The 21,612-nt window shown below is 28.8% G+C and overlaps 1 protein-coding gene across 5 annotated transcripts; it reads left to right on the top strand.

Annotated features, from left to right (window-relative positions):
* Nucleotides 1-700: 700 nt before the first annotated feature.
* Aralar1 (calcium-binding mitochondrial carrier protein Aralar1) lies at nucleotides 701-21,595 on the top strand. Of its 5 annotated transcripts, none has more exons than XM_070299832.1 (18): nucleotides 701-1,049; nucleotides 12,715-12,771; nucleotides 13,095-13,237; nucleotides 14,044-14,159; nucleotides 14,273-14,412; nucleotides 14,839-14,985; nucleotides 15,299-15,440; nucleotides 15,717-15,810; nucleotides 16,219-16,254; nucleotides 16,645-16,735; nucleotides 16,853-16,928; nucleotides 17,254-17,372; nucleotides 17,448-17,618; nucleotides 17,862-18,002; nucleotides 18,090-18,284; nucleotides 18,354-18,456; nucleotides 20,384-20,474; nucleotides 20,939-21,595. In XM_070299832.1, the coding sequence occupies exons 1-18, from the start codon at nucleotides 1,008-1,010 to the stop codon at nucleotides 21,108-21,110; spliced, it is 2,076 nt and encodes a 691-aa protein (XP_070155933.1). In that variant the 5' UTR covers nucleotides 701-1,007; the 3' UTR covers nucleotides 21,111-21,595. The 5 variants fall into 5 exon arrangements, with proteins under 5 accessions (XP_070155933.1, XP_070155937.1, XP_070155936.1 ...); XM_070299836.1 differs by having other exon boundaries at nucleotides 702-1,053; XM_070299833.1 differs by lacking the exon at nucleotides 701-1,049 and adding an exon at nucleotides 7,932-8,022.
* The last annotated feature ends 17 nt before the right edge of the window (nucleotides 21,596-21,612 follow it).

Raw genomic sequence — 21,612 nt, 5'->3', positions numbered from 1 at the left:
TCGCCAAGTGTCATACAAAAGATTGAGATCGAAAACTAAAGTTTAAATTTGACCAATGAGGATAAAGTAATTTTAGTTCCTTTTGCTCTGATTAGTCAACTTCGAACTTCAATTTTTGATGCGTAATCTGATACGATCTTAAGCCTTTGTTTCGAAAAGAGTCAAGAGAGAGGATATAATAACTGTTACTGTCTTTTTTTCTATGTACTTTGTGCGCATGCTCAGTTTCCCTTAATTCTCCTTGGATGCATCCGGATGGAGAATCGAAACACTAGTGGCAATCCTGTGGTAACTCTAGAAAGTTTTATCAACGTTACCAACTTGTCCCTACATTTATATATTTACTAATTTCATTTTATTGAATTATTGATTGAACTTTTTATGACAACATTTAATTGCACATCAATCTTTTTAATATTTGTATATTTATTAAAGATTTATTTTTATAAAATATAAGAAGAATCTATGGCTGCGGTGGAGAAGACGCTAGAGATGCTTCCAAGAATTGCATTTACCAATCAGAATAAAGAAATCTTTACTCTTTGTGTCCTGATTGGTCAATCAAACGCTTCGAAGCATATATATATATATAGTTATTTCATAGAAACGCGCCCGTTGTCCTATGATGCCATCTGTCATCTTGTTGTCGGTATGCGTCCCGAGATGGCGCTGCATGATTAATTGATCGCGCAGTATCATGTCAGCTTCCATTCTGCGTAGTGTTTTCAAAGATCGAACAAGTATATCTATATCGTCGTTGCGACGCGTACATCAGCGTGGATCAACGTTTCGCGATTTTATTGCATCGGTTTTATTGCTTGTAGTCGCCGCCCCTGGAAGTGCCCGCTAAACCTGTGAATGTATGTGAGAATAGTGTATCGTGAACGAAATAATCCAGCGGTCCAGTATCTTCATTCCGGTCTCTGTGCTACTCGCCGTGTTTCTCTCGAGGGCTACCGATCATCGTTTGTGACAAGGAAAGGCTCGAGGTAAACTTCCTCCTGGGAATGTTGAAGGACTCGCTTATCGTTCGAGCATCCTGCCAAGAGGTGGGTAAGTTTAGTTAATGATCTTCTCTGTTACGCGCATGAACGGACGATGTATGCGCGCGCGCGTGTGTGTGTGTGTGTGCGTGCGTCTGCATACATGGTGTATATGCGTGCGTGCTGCATCTCCTGGAACAAGTCAATGAGTTTTGGGGTGGTTTCGTTGCATCGCTTCGCATCGCGCCCTTCGCTTGTGTTCCAAGATCCTCCGCGTAGTTGGGATATCGAGATTTAAGATTGTTATATTTTATTTGTAGATTCAGGATCAAGTGACAATTAATAATTGAAAATCTAATCATTTTTTTTTTTTGCCTTTCGTTTCTTTCTTTTCTCCTTTTCGAAAGCGAGGGAAAAAAATGAAGTATGCTTAGTTCGTTTTAAATGCAAAAAGTTGCAGTAAAATTTCTAGATTAGTTTTTTGATTGATGTGTATCTTTTTTTTCTTCTACCGTTCTGCTTTTAGAAATATTCTTAATAAAGAGAAGAAAAGGGGAATAACGTTCGAAAATATTGTTGATCTTTAAATTCTCCAACAAAATAGCGATTTTTATTGTATGAAATTCAAAATGAATAAGAAAGTTCAAATGTAAAAAAAAAAAAATTACAATTTGCAGCAGGTATATAAGATAATATTTTCTCTTCTTTAGTATACATGCTCGCGTTCTTTCTTATTCCTTTTCTCTTTATCTCCTTTGCACTAATTTACCATGCAAGAAGAAGAATGTCAACCGATTGAAAACCGTTTCTATTGTTCATTCGGCTTGCACGTTTTTGACAAATGTTCGCGTCGCGTGACGTGATGACTCTCGGCAACTGAATTGCAAAGAACTGACAACGGTCGAGTGACAGCTGCATAGTATCGGAGCGTCTGGCGATGCGAATATCGATCCTAAAGTCTGTCAGAATGCCGAGGCCGGTTTGATTTCGAGGTCACTGGGACTGCCGCAACCCTCATTCTCGATCTCGTTAATTCTTTTGATATTGACTATACGGATTGCAGTTATTAGCAATCCGTACATTTGGATTCGTATCTAACACATTTATTTTTATATTTTTTATTTTTATTTTTTAACTTTATTAAAATATGATATGATAGAAATATATATGCCTTAATTTTGCGGCGATATAATTAAATTAAAAAATAAAACAAGATTCGAAGCTATCAAGGAGAAGAGGTATATTACATATAAATTTAATCTTTGTTATAAATTAGCTTAGAGTTTCAATAAAGTGTCAATAAAGTATAATACATGTATTTCAGAATTGAGTGATTGTTTGCTAATCGCTGCTCTATTTTAATTAATATTTTTACTTTTGAAAAGACAAATCTTTTTTAGGACACTTGTAGAATTATACATCTCTTAAAATCGGACAGAAATTATAAGGATAGATAGGACAAAATAAAACTTCCCTTCTAATTATAATATTATAATTAATTAATTAATACTCTTATAATTACAATATAATTAATTAATGTTCTTTAGTTTAATAGCCAGAATTATTTGTTTAAAATACACAGTCTGTTCCAAAAGTTTCCGAACTTTCTTCGTACAGACAGTATTATTAATGGCGCTGTCTGTTTAATCAAAGTCACGCTGTTTTCGTACAAGCTTCGTTAAAAATTCTGATAAGTTCGATCGAGATCCCATTAACAGCTGATTTATCACGGGGGGGCAGAAGCGATGTTATCTCTTTGACACTCGTCGAGAAATCACCATGGAGCAAGGCGTCGACATCAAATTCTGTGTTAAATTGTGACTTGCTAATTCCTGTAATATTCTCGATGAATCTCACGGACATGTAACGGTCTTTTTTAATCAATTCACGATTTTTTTCTATGGTTTCGACTGACCGATGGCCGTCCGCAATGCTCGTCGTCTCACGTTCTCTGTCGTCCTGAAACTTTGCGAATCACTCGTAAATTACTGTACGTAATAGTGCTTGATCCTCATAAGCCTTTCGTAACATTTCGAGTGTTTCTGTAAATAATTTGTTCAATTTAACAATTTTTAATAAAGCTTCTACGAAGACAGTGATCGCAGTGATCTTGATTAAACGGATAACGCTACTAATAGCGTCTGTACGAAGAAAGTTCGGAAACTTTTCGGATAGATCGTGTATCAAAGAACTCTATTGAAATATATGTATAAAATTTATAGAACTATTGAAAATATATAAAATTAGAGTCCATCGAGACTGTAGTTATTTACACACACACACACATTCATATTTTATAAACTTACAGAAGAATTAACTTGTAATTGATAGAATACATATTACACTTTTTTATAAAAATTTATTTAATTTTACATAAAAAATTTAATTTTTGTAATGTAGTTTTACATCTTGTATATATGTATATTCTTGCTAATGAATAACAGTTGTTTTCCGCTATTTGCGTCATATTGAATTTACGTAAGTAAATCCCCTTGCAGAGCGCTTATCATCTGACCTCTCGATTTTGAAACAAATTTTCATTTTTATCATGATCCACGCAAGTCGAAGATACAAAGAATTAATCCTTTGTGGAAAAAGCAAACAACATGTATCGATATAAATGATCGAAATTGTATCGATATCGATACCATAGTTATGTAAGTTATTGCGAAGTTTGAAGTGTTTCAGTAGGACGCTACATAAACCCGAAATACTCGTGCTCGCAATATTCAAGATGTTCTAATTTTGAGCTGTGTCTATATTAATTTCTGAATTATGTTGCGTAAGTTGTACGGAGACAAGAAGGTCCATTCATTAATTACATAGAATTTGTAAATATACATCAATATTGTCAGTGTACGTCTTAATATTTTTTAATTATGTTTTCTGTTATAAACTGTTCTAAATATGATTTTGATTTTATATTTTAATCTGAATTTTATTTTCATCTTATTATTAGAGTAAATTTTTGCAAAATGCACCATCTTTATATACACTAGAAACAGGCTAAGGCTAGCGATTTGGTCAATTCCATAAATAAATAAATAATCGATAGAATCCATACAAGTTAATTCTACAAGTATAATTATTCTAAATTAAATAGAATTTTTAAATAATTTCGGATATTTGAGGCTCTTCGTTATATTATTTAGTATTTAGTTGTTCAATTATTTAATTTCGTTTCACTCAGGTTGCGATAAGATTGTATTTTTATGATGCAGTTTTTTAAAGTTTTACACGCGCAATATTTTTCCGCTCATGAGATGAAGTATTCGCGTAATGTTCCTTAAAAATTATTTTATTCAGTTCTTTTTCAAAATTAACTTCCTTATTCGATCGCTTATTTGAGAATCTGAAGGAATTTATAGTATTATTCAGTGCAAAATTTTCAGATTTTTACAATTTCTTGGTCAATTAAAAATTGATTATAATAATAATTTAAATATAATAATATTACATGCAGCTAATATTGGAGAGATTTGTTTTGACATAGAAATGAATGATCGAACTTGAGATGCTATAATCGTTTATATGCATATCACTAATTTTGTTAGTCCTACGCTAAAGAATATGTCATCGACTGAACGAATGTATATCTATAAATGGATTGGCATGAAATGTGTTTGCGTAATCAGATTCCATTTCTATAGCATTCGCTAAAAGACCCATTTTTATTTTTAACACATTTTGATATAATAAATTCGATCGATCGAATTTTATTTTTATTGTTAATTGAAGATCAGCATAATAGAGAGAATTTATCGAGATTGGATTAAATGTTATCTTGACAAATAACATATGATAGTTCAAAATGTTGCTATTATTAGTTACTATTTAGTTAACAAAAAAGCAGTATTACAATTTTATTTTGTATAAATATTACTTACATCGTATGTGAATATCAAATAAAAAAAGTACTACATCGAACAGAAAATAATTTAGTTATGAAAATAGATCGAATATCGACTGCTTTTATTTTTATCGCGAACCTTAAGCTTTTTTTAAAAATCTTGAAATGTTTTATGTATACGTATACGTATGCTTTCACAAGTCTTTTTATTAAATTATTGACTAATTTTTTTAAATTCTGCAGTGTATGACTAGTTCGTCTTTTTATATATATAATATATATATCATCTCTGCATACACAATTTTGAATCGATATTAATTCATCTCTCTCTATAACTGACTAGTAATCACGATATGAATTGATATAGTGAATATGAATAAAAAAATTGATATTTTTTTCTCGTTTGTGATTGGAAATAAATATTTATTTTATCCAAACCATTAAAATAAACAAAAGAGAAATAATTTTTATCTAGAAAAAAAAAAGTCAGTTTTTCGTTAAAAACAAAAAAAAATTAGTATTGAGAACTGTTTAATATGTATTTAAAATCTTTCTCTTTTTTTCTACATCAAATAGAGAGAAAATTTCAATTATTAAAGTAAATATGTAAAATATATCAATTCAAATGTAAAAAAATAGTATTGTGTATAGAATTATTTGCTATATTTTCCTGATGAAAAAGAGAAAAATTAATTTTTTTTTTTAATATCGTTTGAAAAATATTTTCAGATATCATTTGTGAAGATGAAAATATTTTTGGGAAAATAATTTTTATCTTGCTTCATAACAATTAATGATATAAATATAAGTAAATAAAAAATCAAGATTGCAATATTGTTTTTTACCTTATTGTATTAATAGTATTGTTTAATGAGAATCAGTGAGACATATACCATATGTTCTACAATTCTACATAGTGTTAAAAAATATCAAATCATGAATGATCGTTACAAGTCGACGAATGCAATTATACCGAAAAATCAATACATGTGTTAGCGGATTCGATTAGTGACTATATTAATTATTTATTACACTTTGATTTATATTTTTATAGTCACCGATCAGTATACCATGTTACTAAGCCGGGCTGTTATATCTGATCCTCCTATAACAGTTTCGCAGTAATTTAAGCAGATCGGGGATTCTGTCCACCTCTTCTCATTTTCGTTCCCAATCTGCAGCAGTTGTATCGAGAACTTCTAGCAGTGAACCCCTTTTGAATTAGCATGTTAGCGAGATCTGAACAGTAGTCGAAGTAACTCGATCGATCAAGGATATCGTTTCCTCGATGTTGTATATCATGATATTGTTACTGGTGATAGATTGATGAGTGCAACGATATTATCTGAGAATTTAGTGCGAGATCTTTTAAGTTTTGAGAGTTGGGTTTGTTAGACAATTGTTTTTGTCACATTGTGCTACGATTTTTTATATACAGTAAAGTATTGAATCGTTAGGATATTTATTAATGCGTATTGATACCGAGCTACTTGATCATATATATTTTAATAATATATATTTTTTATATGATATATTTTGATTACGTGATATATTTTTTAATAATATGGATAACAATTTTATATAATCTAATACATATCTCATACCTAACAATAGCTTTAGTTTCTAAATAACAATTTAATTGTTATTAATGCCTGAAGAGGGAAAAATCCTAAACGGTAGTCTATAAACTTCTAATGTAATGTAATGAAGTAATTGCAAGGATTTGCACATCAGTGTTTAGCCTTTGATTGTCTTCTCTCCTTATCGTGATTAAAATTTTTTGAAGAACTTTTCTTCCATTTATTTACACACACAAAAGAGAAATAGGTTAAGATATATATTAGTTTAAAACTTTTGACTTTTTTAAATAAAATCGTTAAAAACGATTCGTTGTAAAGATGGATTTTTACATTATGTTTATTATGGTTTCCTTTTTACTCATAGAGTTTATAGAAATATTTAATATCACTTCCAATAGTATGATAGTGCGATAAAAATTTATAGTAGATTATTTATTATATATATTTGCTGTATTTAAGTTATAAAAAGAAGTAAAGCACGTGTTTTACTTTCAGAGATATATAATTTATTATAACAATTTTAGATCAATACTTTCTTTGTACAAAACACCATTTCCAAGAAAGATAAGAAATAGGTTACATATTTTAATTACGAATTAATGTATTATATGTTTTTTGATAATATTACATTATACTTATCTTATATTTCTACTTTTTTCATTTGTTTTATTTTTGCTTTTATCTTTATTACTTGTCTACAGTGCAGTTAGAAAAATTAGATTAGATTGTGTCCCTCCACATATCGTCGCACCCTATAACTTGTACATCAAAATTTTGTCTCCAAGTATTGCATTCAACGAATACAAGAAAAAAATTAGCTGATTTTATCTGTATTTATCTTTTATGAATATCTCGCGTATGAAAATTTTCCCCCTTAAAATTTTCCATTTTAAAAGATAAAAAAGCGCATTGTTCTCAAAAGTATTTATTTTTATAAATAAATAAAAAAACAATGTATTTGTGTGTAAACTATCGAAAGCTTGAAACAGTATTGTTAAAACTGTAATACGATTTAATACGGAGTAATTATTGTATACTTACTAGAGATAATATATGTATACTCGATAAGAGTACATGTACAGAGATATAAATTCTCAAGTTTTCACCTAGAGATTAGAACGTAAAAAAGTAATATGTTGTCTTTTGGAGTCTCTTCTCTACTATTTTTATGGTTATTTTTTATATTTGTAACCATGATAATAATAATCCAAGGTAACTGCATGCGCATAATAGTGTGGTAATAATTGACCAGATTTTGTCCACACACGCATATAAAAATGCCATAACGCTCTTAATATGTGTGAACAATATCTGATTGATCGGCTACTATGCATATCTATGTAACGAAAACATCTTACCTTTTTACATCATGTTCATAATTGCAGTAATTATGATATATACATGGCAAATCTAAACGACAAAAAAAAAATCAGAACACTGATTTTTCATTACAAACCTAAATACATACGTGAAAGTATGGTTTTTGTCACAATGAAATAGATGTTATCTAGTGATCTGAAAATGTTTTCGGAAAGATGGCGATTTAATTGTATCCATACGAAGGAAAAAAAAGATGACGCGTGAGAAGAAAAAAGGGGAACCCGATGAGGTTAGCAATTTTATTAATCCTAAACTGTAAGAAATAATTGTAGAGTGTTAAACTATAATATACGTTAAAAAGAATGTACAGTACAGAAAAATATCTTATCTAAGATATTCACTTAGACAAATTATTTTGATATCTTTAGTGCTTAATGACACATTCGATTAATATAATTGAGATGTTTGAGTGTAAAATTTACAATAGTTAAAAAGTAGAATTGAGAAACGGAGAGTCATTTTCTATTTAAGCTAATTCTAAAAATAAACTTTTAATTTTTATCGATAGTGTATGTATTTAATCGATGATACAGTATTAATTTTCTTTTTGACAAAAATTGAAAATTTTCAAAATTATTATCTAATAGATTTTATATTTTATGAGTCACTAAAAAGTAACCTTTTAATAAGACAAAAGTTAAATAGTTTTGAAAGGGCTATATTTTTGTCGTCTTATTATTTTTTTTTTTTTTTTATGTAGGCGCCAAAAAATTTTCAACAGATTATGTCAAATTTTTTAAACGAGTAGCCCTATTTTTAATCAATTTTTTCGATTAAAAACATCTATTTTCATTTCAAGGTCACCGTAAGGTCAAAGTGTCGTTGGATCATTGGATTCGTCTTTTCATCCTCTACTCTACAATTATAACTGATTAAAAATAGGGTTTTCCATTTAAAAAATTTGAGATAAAACTTTTTGGCTAAAAAGAACTAAGACGGTTAAAATGTAGATCTTTTAAAATTATTTCACTTTTCTCTTTATATTTATTTCCGTAATTGTTATATGTCAATCAGTTTAGTTCAACTCGTATTAAAAGTATTTTAGTAATGAATAAAATTCATTATGTCTTAATTTTTATTTTGTATAAATCCAACTCATATCGATCAAAAAAATCTTTTTCTTTGTATATCGAAACTACACCACAAATATAAAAGTATTAATTTTTTTTTTTATTAATATAGATATTTTATAATTGGTTTTTTTTTCTAATTCTTAAATTGCACAAAATAATTCAAGATGAATTAGCATGTGTAGCGTACTTGAGAGAGATAAAAAGCGAGGAGAGAAGAATAAAAAGAATAGAAGAAGTCTGTTTTATTTGTGCTTCGATTGATACGCACGCACGCACGCGCGCACTTTTATACGATAGATAAAAAATATGAAATACTTTCTCTAATAGAATTGACACGAAGAAATAAAGAGAGCATATAACGAAAGATATTACAATAGCTGGTCGGACAGGGAATAACGAGCGGTAGCAAAACAAGAAAGACGAAATTAACAAGTATGAGGAGGGGATAGAGATATAGTCGTCTCCTCTCTCACGTATCAGCAGCTAACATTCAGTCCCCTCGTGACATTCGCGTGCTGATCGCGTTTGCTCGGTGCCTGTCGCATTCTATCCGTTACTCATCGTTTTTTTGCACGGCACACGTGTACTTATCGTTAGACATATTATTGCATTGGAGATACATACCTAGGAAATTAACAGCTGTGTGGTGGCGCGAGCGCGCAAACTTTTCCACTGCACGAAATCTCGCCCGATGTCATCGTACCTGGTGTTCGGTCATTGTCGATAACGAACAACTGAAAAATTTCAGCTTAGCTTAGCAGCATGCCAACCACGAGAGTAGGTGTACTTGATCCGTGAAGGACGTGTTTCTTTGCCTCTGTGTTGTCGATAGACGACATGACCTTGAATTAAGACAGTGCCGAATACACGAGGCGAGGAAAGCACCCACTTTGCCTATAGGCTCTTAATTTTAAATCTTTCAGACGTAGTGTATCGTGTAGAATCTCTATCATTTTTATCATCTGAAATATCTCCCCCCCCTCTCATCCCTCCCCGTCGCTGTTGGTAATACGCGAAAAAAATTTGTAGAAAAGAAATTATTTGATCTACGTATATAATAATTCAGAGTGTCTACTTTATCTCTGGAAAAACGTGGAAAATCTGGAATTCTTATGGAATTTTATTGGGATTCAATTTAAAAAAAAAAAAAATTCTCTCTGATAATTTTGTTCTCATATTGTAAAAAGAGTCGGCAAGCCAAATGAATTATATGTCTAAAGATATATTATATTACAAATATATATCAGAGATAATAACTAAATTAAATTGTATTTAAATTAGGTAAAATAATAAGCATTAAAGATTATTAATTTCCATTGCATTTCTTATGTAATTTCATCATATGTCAAATTTAGAAATTAGAAACTGATAAGAGTTTGCGTATAAGTAAATACATTTAATCTGCTCAACGTAAATTCATAGCATTTTTAATCTCGCAGCAATAAACAAATACGAGCTTTTATCATATACGTTGACTTAAGGCCAAAGCATACGAATTCCGTAGCCATAAGTATAGATAAGTAACCGTAAGAATCAACCAAGAATGCAAATGCAAATTTGCTTTTAACATTTATTAACAGCAACTGTATATATGTATATTTACGTTAATTATTTATATTATTTTTTTTTTCTACAGAATATTGAATTTTTTAATCGCACTTTGTATACATATAAAGTACGAATAAAAAAATTCAACATTATATATGAGAGAATAGTAGAAATAATTGAAATGAATATTTACATAATCTTTAAATAATTAGATCCAAAAGATTTCTGACTGATATTTGTTGTCAAAAAGTTATGATCTTGAATAATCTTTTAAAGATTTTAACCGTCGCTCATCATTTAATAAAAAGTTGTTAACAAATGAAAGTTCATATACACATAACAAGAGATTCGAATGTAGATTGACTGAAAAAATTCAACACAGTTTATATAAGTATTATTATGCATGCTGTGGTTATTAATAGAAAGGAAAACAGAAGAGTTTTCAAGAGATTAACATAAATGGAAACTATATAAGTTATAATAACGAATAATGAGAAAACGTGATGGTTAAAATTGTTTAAAGATACACAGAATTATAATTTTGAAAACATATGTCAGCAGCGAGGGAAATTTTTAGGCTTAATCGTATAAAGATAAATATTTATTACAATTAAAATAATTGAATAAAATTATTATTTATGCGTAATGTCAAGAGATTATTTTCATTATTTTGAATTATTTTAAATTACTGAATAGCGTATGGTGTTTTTTCATATTTTGATAAATATTGAAACAAAGTTAATAACCTTGTGGTAGTATTATATTCAAAGTTAGGCAAACTTAAAGCAAAAGAAGAAGATATTAATCTTAAATTTTCAAATTTAATTTTTTTTTAAATTGACGTCTCGCGCATGTAGAAAATAAAAAAATTAAATTTATATTTTTTAAGTGAAACATCTTTATCCTTGTTGTATTATTTATAATGAAGCATCCTGTACACTCCATCTATCTATTCATGCAAAGCGGTGCATTACTGTTATCCGGTGCTATAGCAATCACGTGTTTTTATGGGCTACGTTATTAGTGTTACTAGAACGTGTACTAGTACAAGTGTGTGTATCAGTTTTGATATTTTATAATTAAATAAAAATTTTTTAGTTATTTAGAAATTGATCGTATCATATATTCAAGATTCTAATGTTTAGGAAGATTTATTTCTCTATTTAATTTATTTAAGTATCATTTTTAATTTATTGAAACTGATACTGATTGTATCAATTAATCTATCAACATTGCTCGTTCTTTTTTCGGCTAGCCGATTTATATTTCTCTTTGCCATTCGTTATTTGTTGATTATATTATGTCTATAAATGGATAGTATTCTAGAAGCGATTTGGATTATCTCAACACAATTATTCTATCAATATATATATATATATATATATATATATATATATATTATATAATAATATATATAATTTATATAAAATATATGATGCACCAAAAATTTTATTTAATTAATATATATTTTATAAAAAGCGATATTTATAAAAAATATATTTATAAAAAAAGTAAAACTCTTTTTTTAAATAGATTATATAATTTTCCTCTTTTTCATAATAAATTTTCAAAAAATTATGTTTCTTTTTCTCTTTACAATTGATTTCTTTCATTATTTTGTGAATAAAAGTATTGAAGTAAGATAATCGAAAAATGAATATTGTATTTCATAATTTATGTAAAATTATGTCAAATTAATATTATTATTAATTAATATTAATTATAAAATATCTCGTAAACTATTAAAATTAATTTTTGGCTATTCTGCCCTTATAACTTTTTACCGAATATTGCGAAGAATCGATTTATATAAACACATTAGGGTTGTTCCATTTTAACAAATAAAGATGATCTCGAAATAATCTCATAATATTTATCGAAGGTCAAATTAAAAAATGGCATCATCTTATTTCTCCCTTGAATTCATAAAACTTTTATACGAAATATTTTTCGGTAGAAGTCTTGGCTCTTGAGAAATATTAATGCGTCATTTAAAATGGGCCACTCTGTACAATATACAATTGAAGAATTTAACAAATTAATAAACAGTTTGCTATTTTTTATAACAATTATAAAATTAATTATTTTGAAACATTCCGATCATATAAACTTTATTATTAATTCGTTCTCTTAGATACAAGGAAATCATGTTTCAAATTTATATTTTTTATATATCTTGCTATTTATATAAATATTTTTAAGCAATTATATATATATATATATATATAATTTAATGAATTGTGAATACATAAGAGTTATTCTTATTCCTTTATTCTTATCCATCATATATTATATTTCAGGGTTCCGGGTACTTGAAGCGTGCAAATACTGAACGCCTCCATGAAATTTTTAATCAGGTAATTAAATAAAAAATGCTTCTGTAAATTTGAATAAGTCTAAGCATTTTCTTTGTAGAAATATTTTTGTAAGAAAGTTATATTTTACATACATTTCTTTTGTTATTAAAATATTTTCTTTTGATTACTTTATTCATTTCTCCGGTAATTGAATTAATAAAATTATTGGCACAATTTAGTACATTTGCAATATTTCTAAACATTATGTGTGTGTTATACTTATCTAATTTATAATATAAATTTTATTATATATTTTTTTATATATTGCTTGCATACGATAATTAAGTTTTTTTCTTTTTTTTTTTTTCTTTATAAAATTACAGTATGCCTCACAGGAGAAGAATGGTGAGAGATTTATGACCTCATCTGACTTTGTACGCAGTTACCTTGGCCTTTATACGGATGCTGATTATAATCCCGATTCTGTCAATTTACTTGCTGGTATCGTTGACACTAGCAAAGATGGGTAAGTTATGTACTTAATATTATGGGATAGTACACAATTTCTGATATTATTAAATAATCAATATAAAATCAATGATATATATATATATATATATATATATATATATATATATATATATATATATATTTCAATGATATTGTTAAATTCTGTAGGTATGTGTGTGAAAATGGAAATACTGGGGGCATATATGAGGGAGATATTTAAAAATTTAAGAAAAATATTTTTTTCCAACGCTAAAATATATTATTTTTTATAGATTTTATATATTTTATATGAAAAAAAGTCTAGATTTTATTCAATTATTTACAAATACGATTTGATTTTTTGTTGCCTAATTTTATCGACTTTATATAATTATTTATATAAAACATGCAACCATACATGCTGAACAATTGTTGATAAAATATTTACTTTAATACAGATGAAGAAACAATATTAAAAAATTAGTTCAAATTTCCCGAAAATTTGTTTTATATCTTTCTACATACTTCTTTCATAATTAATTATGATTCATCGTAATTTTGATGCCATCCAAAATTATACTAATATTTCTATTCTATGCATTGCTTAAAATGCTATAATATCTTTACAATATATTTAATATTTTTTAGAAATCATTTATATCTTTTGAGATATATTGAAGAATTCTTAAACCATCTACATTTTATATAGATACACTCGCACGCATGTACGCACATGCACAAATCAGTTATCTTATAATTAATTTATGAAATAGGAAGAAACAAAATATTTCGCATTGTATTTGGAAGAATTTACTTTATATAGTTGATTTTTTTTTATTTTAGTCTCATATCATTTGCCGAATTTCAAGCATTCGAAGGTCTTCTCTGTGTGCCAGATGCTTTATACAAAACAGCTTTTCAACTGTTTGATACTAATGGAAATGGAATGGTTGCGTTTGGTAAGAATTATTATCAAAAAACTTTTTTTAAACAGAGGTTTTTTTAGATAATATATGTATATATATATATACATATATATACGTATTTTATATATCTTATTTTTAAATTGCAGATGAGTTCGTTGAGGTGATGCGGCAAACTGTACTGCACCAAAAGATGCCCTTTAATATGGACAGTAGCTTTATTAAACTCTACTTCGGAAAAGATAAGAAGAGATTAATCAGTTATGCAGAATTTAGCCAATTTTTGCATGTAAGTATTTTGCTATATTGTACACCTGATTGCGAATTTGGTTTGCTACGAAATGAGCCAAGTATGATGTAACAAGTAAAGATGAAACATAGTATACATTTGGTTTATTGTTTGCAATAACTTTACGTGTATAACTCGACTAATATGTTGGAAAATCGTAAAATAGCATTTCTTATCTCGAAACTTTTAAAGCACTTTATGAAATTTGATTTATGCAAACTTATATAGAAAATACAAAGATACAAAAAGATAAAATCAAATTTTTTAGAGTATATTTTTTTATGAAAATTTTTATTTTTATTTTTGGTTTCTTAATTTTTGCGATTGTTATGCAGTATATTAGAAATGTTTATAAATATAAAGATTAAAGTATATATATATAAAGCAAATAGAATAAGATTTAATGTTAAAATATTATCTCTTTAGGACTTTCATGAAGAATATGCAACAGAAGCTTTTAAGAAATTCGACAAGGATGGCGCGGGTTTTATTTCAGCGTTAGACTTTCAAGATATCATGCTTAGTATTAAGAGTCATCTACTCACAAAAGATGTGAAAGATAATCTAATAGCTGTAAGTATTATGTAAATAAAAGATTTTATGCAAACAGAATTAATATATATACACATATACATAGGGTGTTTCATAAAAAATGGTCATCTTTTATCTTTTAAATTAAAAGAGATATATTATAACAAATATATATCAAATTAAATTGTTCAAACTATACTCTATTGTAAACATAGTAGTTGCTTACAAAAGCTGTGTTAATGAGATCTTATATATTATATTTATAGAATATTTGCTAATTATTTAATAATTACTCAAAATGTTAAAGTACTTAACACATAGTATAAAGAGAATTTTATTTTTACTTTTATTGTAGGCAGTTAGTGCCGGCCAAAGCGGACGAAAAGTCAGTTTCCCATATTTTATGGCATTCAACTCTCTTCTAAACAATATGGAACTTATTAAGCGTATCTATCTAAATGCGACCAATGGCCACAGATATCAAGAAGTCACCAAAGGTATAATTTATTTTAAAGACAGAGATGATGAATATATTATTAAGTTGATCAGAAAATTTCTTTATTTTCTGCTTTATTTTATTGACGTAAGAGCCATATTAAAAACAGAAACATATTTTTTTGTTAATTTGATATAATAATTAATATAATAATTAATATAATAATAAATATACTTTTATAATCATTCAAACACATTAATTTTTACTATTTATTTACCAATTTTTATAAATTTCAATAGACTATTGTTAATATTTAAGCATTGATTTTTGTTGCCAGAGGAATTTCTTTATTCTGCACAAATGATGTCTCAAATAACCCCATTGGAGGTCGACATCCTATTTCATCTTTGCGACCTACTCCATCAAACTGGGTGAGTATCTTTGATTTGAAATATTCTTTTTCTTGTTGATTGATTGAGAGAAAATCACGTGGAACGGGGCAATTGCTTTAGCAATTAGTTCCAGCAAAGAAATTGTGATTTATTAATTGAAGAGCGACTTGTTTCCACGTTGATTTTGCGATCAGTGCGATAAATAAGAAAAGAAAACAAGTCACATAATGCTATCTGCACCAGCAAGCACATCGTCATCATCCAAATGTCAAGTATGTCTCGTTCTTGGCAAAGAAGACGGAGATCTTCTTGAGTGAATCATTTCTAATCGCCTTCTATGCCTACAGTGTGTGCTTAATTATTATTTTTTCGATAATTGAACAAGCAATTGAGGCAAATTTCCTATATTGAAAACGTTTGTTTACGTGTTTACGCTGCCTGGATCAGACCTACGGAAGATGACGAGGCAGATTCGCGGCTTGGGTGCGTCTTTGTATTACAGACTATCACGTGTTATAAACATGTTTTACATAATATATATTGTATATATGTGTGTATCTCAACGATATTTTTGTTCTCACTTACGTTCCTCAACATCTATCTTAGGACGGTGATGTACGCAAATATACATATTTGCACGCCATAGACATACTAATGATTCCATTATTTTGTCCTCTATTAAGACAGATACGATTTAAGGGCACATATGATGGATCATATTGGCAGGATTCTATTTATTGCTTCAAACAATACCATCAACGCCAATGCATCTGTTTTTTTAACAGTTTATTCGTATATCTTTTTTCATATTTAAACTTTATTGCCGCAGCTTTGATACACATCCTAAGCTCGTATTTGTTTTTCATATTTCAGGAAGATCGTGTATAATGATCTCGTGGCTATTACACCTGAGCAGTATTTCAAGCAGATTACAAAGCGCGTTGCCGCGATCAAAGCGGTGTCGGTAAGTGTAGCGATGGAAGAACTGTGTAATCTGATAAATTAATCACACATTCTTTATGCCAAATATCTGATGAGAACATTAGATATTTAATTTAGCAAGTACTATTATATCTTACAGAATCCGGACGAACGCGGTATTATCGTTCAAATGCTTGAGAGCGGTTATCGGTTTGTGCTTGGTTCTATTGGTGGAGGTATGTATAAAAATATTTCTTTCTTCATAACTTTTTTTGTAATTTTTTTGATATGACATTATTATTAAATACAATAATAAAATTTAAAAGATGATATAAAATTTTTTGGTTGATATTATATATAAACTTATATAAATTTTCCAAGTTTAAACTAAATGTTTTCTACAGAATGCATACAATTCAATCCTTTCAATATAAAAATATAGAAATTTGTGTATATCTATTTATTTATATTTCTTTCAAAATCAAAAAATGATTAGCAATAATAAATTACTAAACTTTTGAATTGCGATAATATATTAAATAGAATAATTGTGTCCTTTAGCTGTTGGTGCTACAGCTGTATATCCTATCGATTTGGTGAAGACCAGAATGCAGAATCAAAGGACTGGATCTTTCATAGGCGAACTGATGTATAGAAACAGCATTGACTGCTTCCAAAAGGTTGGAATCAAAAAGTCTCACCGTGTAACACTCTCTACATTGTTAATCATAAAGTTGGTATTTCGTGTTTGACAGGTGATTCGACATGAGGGCATTTTCGGCCTTTATCGAGGTCTGATGCCTCAGTTAATGGGCGTAGCCCCAGAAAAGGCTATTAAACTTACAGTTAACGATTTCGTCAGGGATAAGTTTATGGATAAAAATGGAAATTTACCGCTATACGGAGAAATTGTATCTGGCGCCTGTGTAAGTACTTTATATTACATTTCGTATTTTTAGTGCTCTAAAGCTCCAACTAGATGAAACGTGAACTTTAGAATGAGACACAAGATGAGCGGATGAGCAGAAGACCAATATCAAATACAAGAGATATGAATAATAAGATATCAGTGAATTTAGATGGTCGCACGTATTCTTATCGCACACTTCTGTAATCGGAGAACAAATAATAAGGTATTTATGCAACAAGATTTCATTTTTTTTCTACAGGCCGGAGGGTCGCAAGTCATATTCACCAATCCTTTGGAAATCGTAAAAATTCGGCTACAAGTAGCTGGAGAAATCGCAGGAGGGTCAAAAGTTAGAGCATGGGCCGTCGTCAAGGAATTAGGTCTATTTGGATTGTATAAAGTGGGTAGTGATAATGACATTTTATTAACACATCTGTTATCTTTTTTTTTTTTTTTACTTGCGCTGACAGTTGTAATTTTTTTATAGGGTGCTAGGGCCTGCTTTTTACGAGACGTGCCATTTAGCGCTATTTATTTTCCTATGTATGCTCACACGAAAGCGCGATTGGCCGACGAGGGGGGTTACAATACGCCATTATCGCTTCTCGTTTCTGGTGCGATCGCTGGTGTTCCTGCAGCAGCGCTAGTCACTCCTGCGGATGTAATAAAAACGAGATTGCAGGTATATTTTTTGCCGATATTAAATAAAAATATCGCAATTTCTTTGACGAGTTTGTTATGTGTGATTTAGGTCGTTGCTAGAAAAGGCCAAACCACATATAATGGACTGCTTGACTGTGCCAGGAAGATTTACAAGGAGGAAGGTGCCAGAGCATTCTGGAAGGGCGCGACAGGTATATCATTATGTATTTTCTACGAATTAAATTCTTGGGACAATTAATATTTTATCATCTTTGCATAAGTACACTGGAAAGTTTTTTAAAAAGATTTATGAACACACTGATATCACACGCTTCAGTAGGATGGCTGTCGGAAAAAAGAAAGAAATAAGTAATCAAGTTGATTATAATCTTTTTATTTCTATAAGAGACAGAAATAAAATGAGATTTTCACGTTTTTGTTTCATTTTTTCGTTACAAGCTTGAAAATATAGTTAGTAATATATTTTGCTTTTATCGATTGCATGCGCGGGGGATCGACCCTGCTGCATCTTTCGATCTTATTTCCTCCTCCATATGACCCGGCGATTTACTTATCAGTAAGTACCTCTTTTCTTCGTTTATGGTTACCTGTGTTCTCGTTTTTTTCCAATTCGCAGTCAACATACTTACTCTTTGTATCCACAAAATAATCATCGAATATAACGTATTTCACAACATCTTATATTCATGCATATTTCCAGCTGTAACTTTGAAAATGCCGGTCAATAAAATATAAATCTTTTATACATACAATACATTGTTGAGTATGTTACAAAGGCGTTATTTTCCTATTTTTATCAAGAGCAAGTAAGAATGAGATATTAAAATGTCTTTCTTTTTTGTGGGAAAAGGATAATACTGGAAGAGAATTTTTTAAATATATAATATATATTAATTTATTATAATTATCATAATTTATATTGCATTAAATATATGCATTTATTCAATTGACACAATATATACTTATTTAAAAGAGAAGAAACTTTCCAGTTTTACTTTCTAATTTTTTTCAATGTATAATATGATACAATATAATGTTATAATGTAATATGATTGTAATTTTAAGCTACATATTGTGTGCATCAAGTCTCTTTAATTTTTTATTGACTTCTTTATTGAATTCTTTATTGACTAGCATTTTCTCAATTTTGGCTAATATTTATCTACAGATATCTCAAAATTAACCGCATAATTGAAAAAAATTATATTGATGTAAAAAATGTTTAAAAATTAAAAATATGTGAATAAAATGGCCCTGTGTAACTGAGTAGAGCAGTAATTTTGAAATAATTAGAGATATAGGACAAATATCAGAATGGCAAAATTAAATAATTTTAGACACTTCAAATTTTTTTGTTATTTTTATATATTTTTATTATATAAGTGCAGTTGTGAAGTATAATTATATCTTTTTTTAAATGAAATCTTATACTTTTAATGCTCTAATCCACTTTAATTGATACAATATTTTGTCCGTTACAAGAAACTATGAGGAAGAGAGAGAAAGCTATGCCTAAAGATTGTTAATTTAGAAATTATTTTAACTTTGAGTTTGCAAACTAGTATTGGCTCTATCAGTAGATTGATTTGTTTTTTCTTATTTGTATGTTGCTATTCAGAAGAGTTAAATGATACTTTGTAAAATAGCTTATAAATAGCTTATAAAACTAACAATTTTTAAGCATAATTTTCTAATAGTTTCCCGTAAAGAATAAAACACTTCATTGATACATAGAAAAACGACACACTACGTGACACATAACCATTTAAAATTTTGTCTTTTGACATTTTTTATCTATCTCTAATTCTTTTAAAAGTACGGTCCCGCCCAGTTACATGAAATTGTATACATATATGAGCGCGCATATAAATAAAAATTATATATATATATATATATTATTATATATATATGTATAAATATTATATATAAATATAAATTTTTTAAATATAAATATCACTTTTTCATAATGCCCATTTTGTTTTGTTCTTCTCGAAAGAAAATAAGTTGCCATCATGCTTGTCATTGGAAGATTTTAAATCTTTATTTGGACAAAGAATATGAAATGTACACGCTCAAAATTTTATATCCAAGTTCATTATTTTTTTTTTTTTTTTGCAGCACGAGTGTTCAGATCATCACCTCAGTTTGGTGTCACTCTTTTCACATATGAGTTGCTACAAAGGTTGTTCGTTGTCGATTTTGGAGGATCGTGAGTATATAATTTAAAAAACATAAACTAAAGAATATAATGTTATGTAATTTTGCTTTACATTTGGTACTAGTAATTGTATTAGTTTTAGTCAAGTTGATTCAGTAAATTTAAATCTTTATTTGCATTTTAAATAATTTAAAATTATGCTAATAGTATTAATCATGACTGTATGCGATTATAACTATCTTATTATACTGTTTTTTGTTATAAGTAATGAATACATAAATTAAATCAGAATATATAATCTGTCTTATCATAAATTTAAAATAGAGATTTAAAACAAAATGATTGTTTATCATTAATATGAATTATCCAAATGTGAATCCAAATTATAAAACTTGTTTCCTATAACAAAATATTTGCGAGTGAATTTTCGTTATTACTCTGACCCTGTTTCCCTGTATATATGTATATATAAAATACAAATGTACAATGTAAACAATGTTTAATATTATTTACAGTCGACCTACCGGATCGGAACAAAAGGTGCCTACCATGGGAGTCGCGGACGAAATTCGATCAACGAATCCAGATCATATAGGTGGCTACCAAGTAGCTCTGCCCATTTTCACGGGTATAGAAAGCAAATTTGGTCTTTGTCTACCCAGGTTCCAGGCTATTACCGGAAAGTAACAATATTGTTAGCAGTTAGTTGCTAGAAGACTAACTTGTAGCAATCCCTGCCATAAATAATGTACGAATACCAGTTTCTGATTGCTTTATCGATTGCGTGAAGTGAGTGAGATGCATTGTGAGCTTCACAAACTACAAATTATGAGTCCGCAAAACATTTCATCTCAATAATCGTCTTGGCCATTTCGAGTTGGGTATTATATAGACTACAGGAAATTGCGATAAGAAGGAACAGTTGTTGTTTGAATACATGTTGAATCATTATGTGCGCATAGAAAGTGTAATTATAGATTGGTCAAGGAGAAGTACAAATTCTGTAGCTTGCAGAATGCCCAGGAAGATTCGTAATAGCTAAGTCGATGCAGTCAATTGATATGAAAACAGAATCAATGGCATTGAAACTATTTATTTTGATACTATATAAATATGTTATATCAAATTGTGAGAGATGCCGTCTGTGAATAATTATTTTATAAAGCGAGAGAGAGAGAGAAAGAAAGAA

This window comes from Polyergus mexicanus, unplaced genomic scaffold, assembly GCF_030449975.1.
Source record: "Polyergus mexicanus isolate NDT 795.1 unplaced genomic scaffold, iyPolMexi1.0 SCAF_8, whole genome shotgun sequence".
In the NCBI taxonomy this organism is placed as follows: Eukaryota; Metazoa; Arthropoda; class Insecta; order Hymenoptera; family Formicidae; genus Polyergus; species Polyergus mexicanus.
The sequence above is the reverse complement of the archived record's forward strand: the minus strand, read 5'-3'. Positions and strand labels throughout refer to the sequence as shown.

Excerpts from the sequence above, each read along its gene's own strand:
- Aralar1 (XM_070299832.1), top strand. The coding sequence starts at position 1,008 with ATGTTGAAGGACTCGCTTATCGTTCGAGCATCCTGCCAAGAG. Across the intron at positions 16,255-16,644 it reads GAGGCAGATTCGCGGCTTGG|GAAGATCGTGTATAATGATC; the intron begins GTGCGTCTTTGT and ends TTCATATTTCAG. Across the intron at positions 20,475-20,938 it reads GTTGTCGATTTTGGAGGATC|TCGACCTACCGGATCGGAAC; the intron begins GTGAGTATATAA and ends TATTATTTACAG.